Raw genomic sequence first — 12,242 nt, forward strand, 5'->3', positions numbered from 1 at the left:
TTTCCAATGAGACAGGTATTTATTTCGTTCAAGCACTAAGGATTTGTTCTCTTGTTGTTGTTGGTTCATATTATCAAACAGAGCTGAGGTACCAGTGACATTCCAACATGAAGAAAAGGAACCTTTTTTTTCCCCTTACACAATTTCTTCAACTACTTTTATCAAGACAAAACGTGAGGCATGGAATAGCTGCATGATGGACTGTACAATGAACAAGCCAGAGCAGGGAGGAGAAAAGAAACAGAGCCGAGACCTTCACTCAAAAAAATCACACAAAAATCAGCTTTAAGAACACCTGTCCCCATGGCTCCACTGGCCATGCCCACAAAGCAAAAGAAAATTAAAATCTAAAACCTGACAGACAGATGGCAAAAAAGAAAACAAAACAAAAAAACAACAACAACAAAAAAAACCCCAAAAAAATTAATATAAAGACCACGTTGCTTCTGGGCTCACCTTGGAAGTGTGTTCTCTCTGGAGAGCTGGGATGAGGACAGGACTGAGCCCTGTTAAGCACAGGCTATCAGCAAGGACATGCACTGAACGTACCTGGCTCGTCCATGCTCCTGCAGCCCCCAGACGGAGCTGTGGGAATGCTGCTCTCCAGACCTTTGTTTCCAGTGAGTTCTGGACAAACCTGCTCTCAGGTGTTCCAGGAAAAGCATCCAGGCTGCTGGTCCATCACAGCCCGTATGGACTAAGCCAGTTCCTTAAATCCAGTGCTTAAAGCCTGGGACTGTGGGAAGGAGAGGGGGCTGGTTCTATCAGAAGCTAGAAAAAAAAGGATGTGCTTGTGGGGAACAGCCAAATGAGGACCAACAGAAGCTGCATGGAGAACCAAAGGAGAAAAAAGCAAACCAAAGCAAAGGAAGAAGCAGCAGGATGAAGCATTTCAGCACGATTAAGAACAGTACAACAAAGGAAAAGCAGCCAGGTTTCCTTCCCCCAGAGAGTTTCTTTTAAATAAAGAATGATCCTTTGTCACATATCATTGATGTTTATTTCAAGACATGCCACGTCAAAAAAATTCGCCTTTAATATTGCATTAGAAAAGCACTTTTACATCTCGTTCTGCCTTTAAGTTATTGTTGTGCAGAGTTGCTAGAAACCCAGGGCGGGGCGTGAGCCTGGCATTCACCTCGGGAATGAAGAATTCCAACTCTTTTATGCCCGCTTCCTGGAAAAAGTGGTGGTGAGGACGATTCCCTTCCTCTCCCCCAGGTGGTTATTTTAGATAGTAGAGAGAGGGGCAGAAGAGAACCAAGGAGGAGCCTGAAAATTCCCTTGCAATTGTCCATTTAATTCGCAATCGCAACACAGACTCGAGAATTCCTTCCTGCACTGTAACTCGGCCAGAGTCGCCCAGCAAACAATGTATTTACAATTGTGTTTATTAACTTACACAGCAACTTCACAATGACTAGTAAAGATTAAAAGGGTGCACTTCTAGTGTGTTTCATTCCGTGTTTCTCAGGTAGCTACATCTCGCAACATCAGCAAAGCTCTACACAGATTCCTCAGCCAAAGGAAAACAACAAAATCAGCACTGAAAAGAGTAAAAAAAAATTAAAGCCAAGAAATAAATATCAAAGAAAAAAGGGTTAATTGTGAGCCTAATTCCATAGAAAACTAAATTACTAATTATTTAACCAAACTATACAGCTCTAGAGAACCAAACTAAACCAACTTGGAAGACTGAACATAAAAATAAAATAAAAAAAAAAAAGAGCTAAAAAATAAAGGCATAAATCTGCATAATCAGAAGTTGGTTTCCATCCTACTCAAGCCCCTCCCTTTCCATCTAAGATGTCTCAACTAGGATTCTGTAGGATCAAAGTAAACACCCCTTCCCCACCGATCTATGCCCACGCCCTGGAAAAGCGGGTGCCATTCCCCCTCTGCTGGGGCAGCCAGCTGCTCTTCCCTCTTTCTCCCAAATTTCCAAGGTTTCAATCGGCTTTGGCAGGTTTTAGTGCCAGTCCTGATTTCAATATTTCCCCTAAAGAAACAAAGAAGCAAAATGCTTTCTCTTCCAAACAGCTGAACTGTTACGTTCCCGTCTCTTGGGCAGTAATAATTCACTTAATTGGTCTTCTACTTAAAAAGGAAAAAAAAAAAAAGCTCTGAAAATTAATTTTGCACTTGAAACATTATTTCCCTGTTTCCTGCAAGTGTTTTGCTAATGCACATCCACCCTTTCCTTCCCCCCACAAATCCTCCAGAAGCCACTCATCCCAAAGAGCCCGTCCGTATTTCCCAGTAATGCTTCCTTGGAAATGTGTCCCCACTGCCTCGGTGAGAATTCCCAGCTCCAGCAGCCGGTGGTGTCCAAGCCCTACTAAAGCCAGACTGGGTCTGGACACCAGGCAGACTCGCAATTAAGAGCTTGGGGTTAATTTGTTTTTAATTACAAGGATAAGCCTTCAACCCTTGGCATCTGCTGCCTCCCCCCATGATTCTGCCTGCTGTCTACGCATTCCCAGTTTCTGAGAGAAATTCCAATGGGTCAGATTTGCAAGCCTTCTTCTGCACATACATCTCATCTAGGCCCAATTCCAAACTTACTCAGTTGCCATCATTTCAAAGTGCAATATCATAACATATTAAAAAAGGAACAAATATTAAGAAATTGTACCTATTTTTTTTGATTGGATTTTCTTTTTTTTTTTTTTGCTTTTGTTTTTTTTTAAAGTTATACCTAGAATACGGTGGAATATTTTGGCTTTTTTTTTTTTCTTATAAATAATGAAGACACTGACATTTTGTTGGGGGGTGTGTGTGTGTGGGGGGGTGTGCTTGTGAAGCTAAAGATCATCTCCACGAGACAGCCAGCGATGATGAACTGCGATACGTTATTACGGAAAGGGGAAGGTTCAAGCCAATATTCACACTGCAGTCAATGAAGAGGACAGGGAGGGAAAGCAGTGATGTTCTGGAGAAAGGTGGAAGCCACATGGTATTAGCAGGAACAGCCTCCTTCACTGACAGGCTGCTCTTGAGGCTTTTCCAGTTTTATGTCAATCACTGGAAGGAGGAAGTTAAGGCAAACTGATCTCCAACTCTGTTTCCCTACCAAGAGCAGGATTTTGAATGGCATTTTCAGTGCTTCCCACTGAAATACTGGAAAAGTCCAGCTCCAAACCAAAGGTTTCTCACCTGCCCCTCCTGCCCTGGCACTGGCACATGAAATTTGCAGCAGAAAAGATGTCAGACCCTAATGCGTGTCTCTAACCAGTCTGCTCTTCCCAGCAACCCCACTGATCACTTGCTGTGGGAATTCAAGATGCATGGATACACAGAAGGGTCTAATCACTGCTTCTGCAGAACCACAGAATCATTCAGGCTGTGGAAGAGCCTGCTGAGATCTCCAAGCCCACCTGCTCCCCCAGCACAGCCAAGGCCACCAGCATCTCATGTCCCCGAGTGCCACATCCACACGTCTTTAAATCCCGCTGGGAATGGGGGCTCCACCACTTCCCGGGCACCAACACACTGTCCACCCCCAGAGCTCCGGCTGTGCCAGCCCGACATCCTCACCAATCCTTGCTCAGTTAAACCTCTCTGCTCCCTTCAGCAGCCAGCAAAGCCCTGCCAGCAGCCTGAAATCCCCCTTCCAGGGACAGCTGATGTCCCACAAGGTCACTGCAGAGCTGGCTGCTCACAACCTGCCTGTGATAAGCGACTCCCTCCGCAGCGCTGGAATTCCCAGCAGATGCCCTCCAGCTACAGCCTCACGGAGCCTTTCCCAGGAGGAGCTTCGAATGCTAATCCCCAGCTCAGAGCTGTTCACCACAAGTCTCCAGCGCTCCCTTATCACAGAACACAGAGGCAAAGAGATCACACAGCTGGTGCTTCCAACTTATTTCTTTAGGGGGTTGAAGTTGCTTTTTAAAGAGGTTTGGAGAAAATAAACATGGAAATGGAAACAAAAGACAGGCAATTCATCTCCAGTGTTTGGTCCACTTGGCTGATTTAAAGCTTAAAGTGTGTTTAAGTTGGAGATGCTTGACATGAGCTTTCCCAGCTTCATCTCAGGACATGAATGGGTCAAGATCCTTGAACCCTCCCTGTTTTGCAGAAGTGCCTCCATTAATCCTAATGCAGCTGCCTGGGAGAGAGGATCCTATCCATCCCTGCTATCTGCAGGCTGCAGGAAGCCCAGTTCCCAATGCCCTAAATGCACTCCCATTTAGAGACTGCTGATGCAACTCCCTGCCACAGCCTCTGTCTGTGCACTCTGCCCCCCATCATTAATAAAGATTGTTGCTCATTAACTTTTTGGGGACCTGCATAACAAAATATTTCTGATCACTCAAGTCCCAGTCACACAAAGCCTGTGCCTCAGCAGCTGCAATCCCCAGCTTCCCAAACCTTTCTTTTCCCCATGCATCAGATGCTCTGATAGAATTTCAGTGCCAGCCTTGTCCCGCTCCCACAGTTCATGGGACCTCCTTCCTCCAAGGCACAATTTCTCCTCTATTTATCAACTCCATGATCCCTGCTGCAAATAAAACCAACAACCCTGGAAAAGCTGCTATTCCAAGCAGACCCACCTGGCCAGCCTGGTGATGCCAGTGCAGCCATACAGCTTTTCAAGCCTTTTCCATCCCTCATGCCAACTGCTTTCCCTTGGCTGAGACTGATCCCATCATTTGAGCCTTCTCCCTCCCACCACAGAGACACTGCCTGGGGTGACAGGCTGCCCTAGGAGGTTATGGGATCTCCATCCTTGGAGATTTCCCAAGTTTCCCTGAATGAGACCTGCAGAAACTGGCTCAGTCTGGGAGTCAGCCTTGCTTTGAGCAGGAGGATCAGAGAAGAGGCTTCAGAGGACCCTTCCAGGACAGCTTGGTTTTGGATTCTGTCAGCTCTGCAAGAACCACGGGGGTTTTTGTTCAGACCTCTTTGCAGCTGTTTTCTCCCACCTTCCACACATTCAAAAACCAGAAAAGAATCCTTTTGGATCACCATTCCTTCCCCTGCTGCCTTCACCCCCAGCACCCCTGCTCCCAAGCCTTCCAACCTAGCAATCCTCCTTCCTCAGCTCAAAGGTTACTTGCCCCTATTCCCCCTCTCTTTGGGATGTCCAGGAGCTGCAGTGGATTATCCTGGTGCAGGGTAACGCCTGGCACAGGCACAGAAAGGATACTGTCTTCTCTACTTTTGTCTTGTGTGCTTTCCATCCCAGGCAAGGCAGCTGCCACACGTCGGAAAAGCTGCAAAGAACCACACAGGGAACAGATGAAAACAACGGCTCCCCCCGGCTGAGGCAGTTCAAACAATGACTCAACACATCCCCCAGCACTATTTACACTGCTCAGCCCCAAAATCCTGACACCAAATATAACCTTTATTCCTAGAAAAGGGCAAAGCACAGCTCTTGTTAGTGGAGATCAGAGAGCTGCAAGCAGCAAACCTCCTGCACCTTCTCTGAAAACAGGATGGGTGGGATCCAGCATTTCACCCCACACCTGCCATGCATGTCCATGGACCCCAACAACCTCCCCATGGCAGGTGGGAATTAGGTTTTCACACCTCCCCAGAGGATTTCAGAGGAGCACGGAGCACGGAAATGCTGCTGAAGGCAAACACACCATCCAGGAGCCTGTCACCACATCAGCCAAGCTGATACACATGGAAGAGTGTCAAAAAATTGGATGCATGGAAAGGATTTCTCCCATGCCTCACCTATCTGTGACTCAGGCTCCTATGGAACAGATAAAGGAACGCAGCCAAACCTAATCCTCATTTTTTGGTGCCCACTCCATGGTTTTCCTATGTCCACATTCAGGGCATAAAGCACAGAACAAAGGCATCCAAAGCCTCTCACTTGAACACTACCTGCAGTTTCCCAGCAAGGTCTGAGTTCCCAACTCTCCTAATGGTTTTATTCCACTTGAAGGAGGTGAGATGGAATGGGACCGATTCCCTCTCCTGCATTTCCTACCTTTGCCCCTGAGGTTCAGACTTGTAATTCCCACCACATGGCTCTTCCTGGGCCCTCTGGGTGAGGACCCTGTAGATAATGCAGGAGAAGTGCCCTGAATTCAGCTGCCTGTCCCCTCTGCACAGGATGCTTTCCCTCCATCCCGTGTTCCCAGTGCATCCCCAGCGCCGCATGGGAGTCCCGGATCGCGTGCTGCGGGCCTGATGTCAGACCTGGTGTGTTCCACTGCTGTCCTGCCTCTCCTCAAATGACACAAAGCTAAACCACTTATTCCCAGTGACCCAGTTTCCACAGAAAACCCAGCCAAGCCACTGCCAGCCTGTTTACATCAGGGATGTGGGTACCTGACCAGCCCTGCAGGTTCCTGCCCAAGGGCTTTCCCCACTTGGGCTCCCTGTGTCCCAGTGATGCTCTCACCATCCCAAGACAACTTTGTTGGCTTGACAGCCCTCTCCAAGCTCACCACGAGCAAGCCCCCAGGTTTGTCTGAGATCTTTCTTGGCAGGAATCTGGCACACACTGGAATCTGAGCCAAGGATGGGTCTGAGAAGTCAGGACTTGATGTAACTAGTTCAGCCAACAATTCCAAAGTAAAAAATCCTAGTACGCCTCCCTCTGTGTTTCTGTGAATCTTTGCCATTAACCTGGACCTTTCAGCCTCCCTGAAAACCTCACAGGGAAACCCTCACAGGCCAACCAGGAAGTAACAAAATTCCAGATGCTAAACTCTACCTAAACCAACGGCAGGAATGCCCACACAGAGGAAGGGTGAGGAGTCTTTAAAAAATCCTCAGCTGATGGAACCAACTGGAATTCCTGCATTTAAACCACACTGCTGACAGAAAGGCTATTTAAAAGACAGCAATCCTTTCTTTACATTAAGACCAGGAATAAAATTATGCTTTTAGCAGTATTTCTCCCCTAAATTATCCGACTAAAAATAGGAATTTGGCAACTAAGAAAAATCAACTTTATTTCTTATTAACCTTCTGCTTATCAGCCCCAGCATATGTGAATAAATCCAATTAGGGAAACTTCCTGATGGTTGGAAAGCAGCCTTCCCACAGGGCCCGCTGAGCTTCCTGGTGTTGTCAGCCCCGAGCCAGTGTGTGTCTGTACACACATGTACATGTTTAAATGTTTGTGTGCGTATAAAGACACAAGTATTGATGAGCATCCAGGACTTTTTTTCCAAGGCAGGAGTTAAATGCAGCAGCTGAAAGACTAAAAGCCACACAAACTCTCTTTCAGTGCTCAACTCTGCAATCTGCTTCCTGATAGAAAACTCTGGAAAGAAGCCTCATCTTCTTTCATCACCATCAGTTTCAAGTCATTTGCCAAACTGTGCCTTTCCTGCTACTCCAGCCAACAAATCCCAACAGATCAGGGTCACAAAGGACTGCAGGCATAAACACTCCAGCAGCAATATGGAAAGGACGGGAGGATCACTGTCCAGATGGAAAAGCCGGGCAAGAAATCTGTTCCCCAATGCAAGGCAAATAAAAATCTCTCCCTAATTCTCATTCTCTGCTGCTCTGAGGGTAATTCTTGCCCATCAGATGGGTAAGAATCAGAAGACAGGAGAAAGAGCCCAGCTCTGTGAGAACAGGGCTACAGAGGGGCTGTGCTCAGAGAGCTGCTGCCGTGAGAAAGTTCTTCTGCCAAGGACCATATTCATCCCCTGGCTCTTCTAGGGCCAGCATGGAGCGTGCCAGGTAGTGCTGGAGGGAGCAATTCAAGAGCTCTCCCTCTCCTGTCTTTCTACAAGACATCAAAATGAACCCTGACATATTCTGGGCATGAAATCCATGGACTAACAATAAGATTCACTGAAATACAGAGTGCCGAGAATCGCAAAGTCTTTTAAAGCTTATTCAGGGCTGACAGAATGAATCAGAGACTACAGCTCTCTGCATTAAAAGGACCACGTTATCTACTTCTCTTCTCCAGCTTAAGGCTCCCTTGGCAATCAGTCTTTACAGGATCCAAAAGCCAGTCTTTTCCCCTCTGCTGCACTGGTTTAACCCCACAATGACACTACCAATGCTTTTATTCCCTAATATCCACTCAATTTTCCTTCAACACTCCCTGCCCAAAGGCAGAAGGAACAGTAAGTGTCAAGGACCTTGGGGACTCCAAACAGCTCTGCAGTCAGAGATCCAACAGCAGCCAGCACTGAGGTGCCATCCTCAGAGCTCTCCCCTTTCCCTGACGCAGGGAATGGCAGGAAAAGCTTGGCAGCAGCACAGTTCCCTCTGCCTCCTTGCTGGTGGAAGATCCTGGCACGGGAATAGCTGCTGTTGGAAGTACAGAGCATCTCACCTACTGGGGTCCCAGCACAAAGCCAGGCCCTCTGGATCTGCAGGGAGCTGGAGGCAGTGCCCTTCCCTCCTATATCTTCCAGAGGAAAAGGATGAACCAGAAGCTAAAAGCAGCACTAAAGGACAAAAGTCCCCTGGATTCCCACTGAGAAGGAGCAGCTGGAAGAGTCACAGTCATTCCCTCCCCGAGCAGGACAAGAAATTCAGCTGTTTCTGGATGAAAATTCTGTAGGAAAACTAACTGAGACAGTGATTGTTCTGCAGGATCAAAATATATTGTGGAGAGAAGTTATCGGTTATGGGAAGGTCAAATTTGCATTCAGCTTATTAAGGATTTCACACAGGTTATGGGAAGGAGATCCATTCTGCAGCTGTACTTTCCTATTTCACTGGGAGACAATTTATTACTAAGTTATAAATTAAATTCACACCATTTAGCAGAGAAGCTGCAAGGAAACAGGGAACTACCTAAGTGGTGGTATTAAAGGTCTCATCCTTTGATAATTGCTTAAACAACTGCTTATTAAACTAATAAAAAATGAAAGTTACAAATATTCTAGAATATAGAATAGCTTTGAAATCCTTGAGAATCCCACTCCATGCCTACAATACATGGATCAAAACTTGTAAGAAAAATCCATTTTTAATTCTTTTTGAATATCCACTCATCTCTGTGCACACCATCAAATCCTCAGGGTTCCAGTTGGCCCTGAAAGCCACAACTCCCTCACAGGCTTAGCTACAGAACCTCTGGAAATGTGGCAGGGCACAGAAGCTCCCTGAAGGAAAGAGGGAGTGTAGAGCTCCGTCATCACCATCATCATCATCACTCTTCCCAGTGAGGCAACTGCTCTCGGTGCACACCCCCAGGTCTAAGCACTCATTAAGATATTGCAGCACAGAATCCAAACCTTAATTACAAGGCAGCCTCTGTTGTAGCAGGATAATTGGGGGACCCTGGAAGCCAACACATCCATGGTGGGTGATGCAGTGAAACAGCTCTGAGTTAACACTGCTATAATTATCTCATTATATAGGGAATCATTCTGCTACTTAGAGGCAAAGTCAAGGGACATTTTAATAACAGACTCTTTAGCTCTGTCTAGAACATGAAGTAGTTTATAATCCTGTTTTATCACTCCTAGTACCCTTCTGCACAGAAACCATTTGTGTAACTACATATATAAAATGTACATGGAATGTCATCCATACACACAGAATCCAGAATGGTTTGGGTGGGACCTTAAAGATCACCCAGATCCACCCCCTGCCATGGGCAGGGACACATTCCCCTGTTCCAGGTTGCTCCAAGCCCCATCCAGCATGGTCTTGTTCACTTCCAGGGCTCCAGGGGCAGCCACAGCTTCTCTGGGCACCCTGTGCCAGGGCCTGCACACCCTCCCAGGGAACAATTCCCTCCCAATCTCCCATCCATCCCTGCCCTCTGGCAGTGGGAAGCCATTCCCTGTGTCTTGTCCCTCCACCCCTTGTCCGCAGTTCTTCTCCAACTCTCCTGGAGCCCCTTTAGACCATGACACCCATGAATTTATGTCTTCTCCAGGTCTGGATTTAAAAAGCCACAGCTCATCTCAGGACATAAACCCTCATTTTTCTGCAGCCCCATCAGTTCAAAAGACCTTTCACTGCTTTCCCCAATTTAAAAGCACTCATAATCTTCTAGAAATAAATAGCTCCGACTGTCCAGGAATGTTTTCTGGCACTTCCAGTGCCTTCCAACAGAGTGGGAACAGCAGTTGCTCTGTCTCCCTGTGCACTGGAAGCATTTTAAGCCATCATGCTCCTCCTTCACTGGTTTGTTTCATTCACTAAAACAGAATCACAGTCTTCAGACCTGTGCTTCCCCAGCTTTGTGTCTCACTCTCAGTCCAAACAGCAAATCTGGATTATCACAAACCCAGGAAAGTGTGATCCTGTTCACACAAAGCTTCTTCCATAACTCCCCTGTTATTTAAGGGGAAGGAAGTCCCAAATCATGTGATGCAAGGCCAGAGATCCTTCAGAACTTCAGCCAACAATTCAGCTCTGAGGTGTTGCTTGCTGCGCATGGACTACAATTCCCACTGGCCCGTTTGACAAAGCTTCCCAAGATCCAGGGAAGTGTTCCTCCCACAAGGAGGGCGTGTTACCAGCAGCCACTCACCTGTTTTACATTGTATCCTGCTTTTGCACTAGTTTCAATGAACATTACATTCAACTCTTTGGCTTTCCTTTCTCCTTCCTCAATGGACACTTGTCTGGGGAAGAAACCACAGAGTTAGTGGGGAGAAACCTCATAAAACCCAAATCTGGACAAATACCTTAATAATTCAGATTTATTACACTTAAAAAAACCCCAAACCTTTAAGTGATTTATCTGAAAGCACTCAAAGGTTTTGGGTTTTTTTCCTGCATGGAATGTACAGCTGCTGATAGGTATCACCACTTCACTTCCATGGCACACCCAGGCAGAAATCAGCATTCCAGCAGAACAGCCAAGTGTTTACCCCCAAAATCCCTGTCCAGGGCTTTTATATCTGAACAATTAGCAATCACAGTCCCAAAATAATCATCAAAACCAAGGTGTTTTAACAAAGGTCCAAGTGTAACCATCTCATTTGGGAGGGATTTTGTCCCGTTTCTCCCTGGATATGTGTTCCACCCATTAAGCAGAACATTATTAAGAACAAATATTTGTAACCACTTTATTCATTCACTGGTGTGGGCTGCAGTCAACAATCCCTTCTTCTCCTGACATCTGTACAAGCTGATGATGGTTTTTCAACTCATTCACAGCACTGTGATGGAAACTTGGCTTAGCCAAAAGAAAGAGGGTTTAAAATTGAGATTTCTCTAGTCACACCATCTCCAGGGGAAAAAAAAAAAATACACATTACAATACAGTCCTTAAAATAAGAGCAAACAGCAGCAGAGTAAGAAAAGCTGGATTTGAAAGCTGGATGATTCCCCCATACCTCTTGTCTGCTAGATCTGTTTTATTTCCCACCAGCATGATGATGACATCGCTGCCCCGTTCCGTTCTGACATCATCGATCCACTTTGTGGTTTGCTGGAAGGAGTTTACATCTATCAGAGAACAGTGGAGAGGGTTATCACTGCAGGTGTCCCTCACAGCTCACCAGGAAATACATCTGCACTCGGAAAGAAAAGCTTCATTTTCTGTGGAGTCGGTGGAGGAGGGTGATGAAGAATCAGCGAGTGGAACCCTGAATTGCCCCCACTAAAGGACACGGAAGCTCTGGCATTAATTTCAGATGGGCAAGTGCTTCATTACAGGTGGGTTCAAAGCCCCACAGGGAGCTGAGTCCATCTATAATTTGGTTTTGACAGCACTTAAAATGAGAAGTCTTATCACTGGGTTACAGTTCCTTATTTTTTTAGTTCAACATGAAGTATTTTCTGTAGGGAGTGGGGATTATTTTTTGCACTCTACACTGCCCATGGCTTGTGCACCTCCAGAGGTTCCTACAGTTCCCCTGCTTCTCAAAAATCCTCAATCCCAGCCTTGCATTTTGTACACTTGAACCAATCCCTTTTTATTTTCTCTAGGGAATCCCAGGGTTATACAAGACAGCAGCAACTCCCATGGCACTGAACACTTGCCTTCAAAACAATTACTAAATCTTTGCATAAAACAAGAAGCAGAAATTTAACCTCTTCGCAGGCATTTAATGCTACACCCTTAAAAGCTGCAAGGTAAAGATTCCAGACTCTATGGTGCTTGAGAAGTTGCATTCCACAGGGAAAAAGGAGTTGGAGGGAAGCTGCCACAGAGCTCAGCATTTGCCAGTTAGTGACACAAAGAGCATCTGAGCAGCCAAAGTAGTTTCAGTACTTAAAAAGGGGGGGCCTCTGCAGCAGTTCTTGAAAAGTATTGATTTTTTTTTTATGGCTTCTACTGCAAAGTAATATATTGCATGCTAGACAGCCAAGACTTGATCACTTGCCAGCGTCTT

General features: G+C 46.1%; 1 protein-coding gene across 2 annotated transcripts in view; it reads right to left on the reverse strand.

Moving 5' to 3' along the window:
- RAB6A (RAB6A, member RAS oncogene family) overlaps positions 1-12,242 on the reverse strand; it is a 42,221-nt gene continuing 29,979 nt past the window's right edge. For both annotated transcript variants that reach the window (NM_001402576.1, NM_001402577.1), the window contains 4 exon segments: positions 1-3,024; positions 5,150-5,216; positions 10,430-10,523; positions 11,241-11,352. In NM_001402576.1, the coding sequence (NP_001389505.1) occupies positions 2,960-3,024; positions 5,150-5,216; positions 10,430-10,523; positions 11,241-11,352 (338 nt within the window). In that variant the 3' untranslated portion in view covers positions 1-2,959.

This window comes from Taeniopygia guttata, chromosome 1 (assembly GCF_048771995.1).
Source record: "Taeniopygia guttata chromosome 1, bTaeGut7.mat, whole genome shotgun sequence".
Classification (NCBI taxonomy): domain Eukaryota; kingdom Metazoa; phylum Chordata; class Aves; order Passeriformes; family Estrildidae; genus Taeniopygia; species Taeniopygia guttata.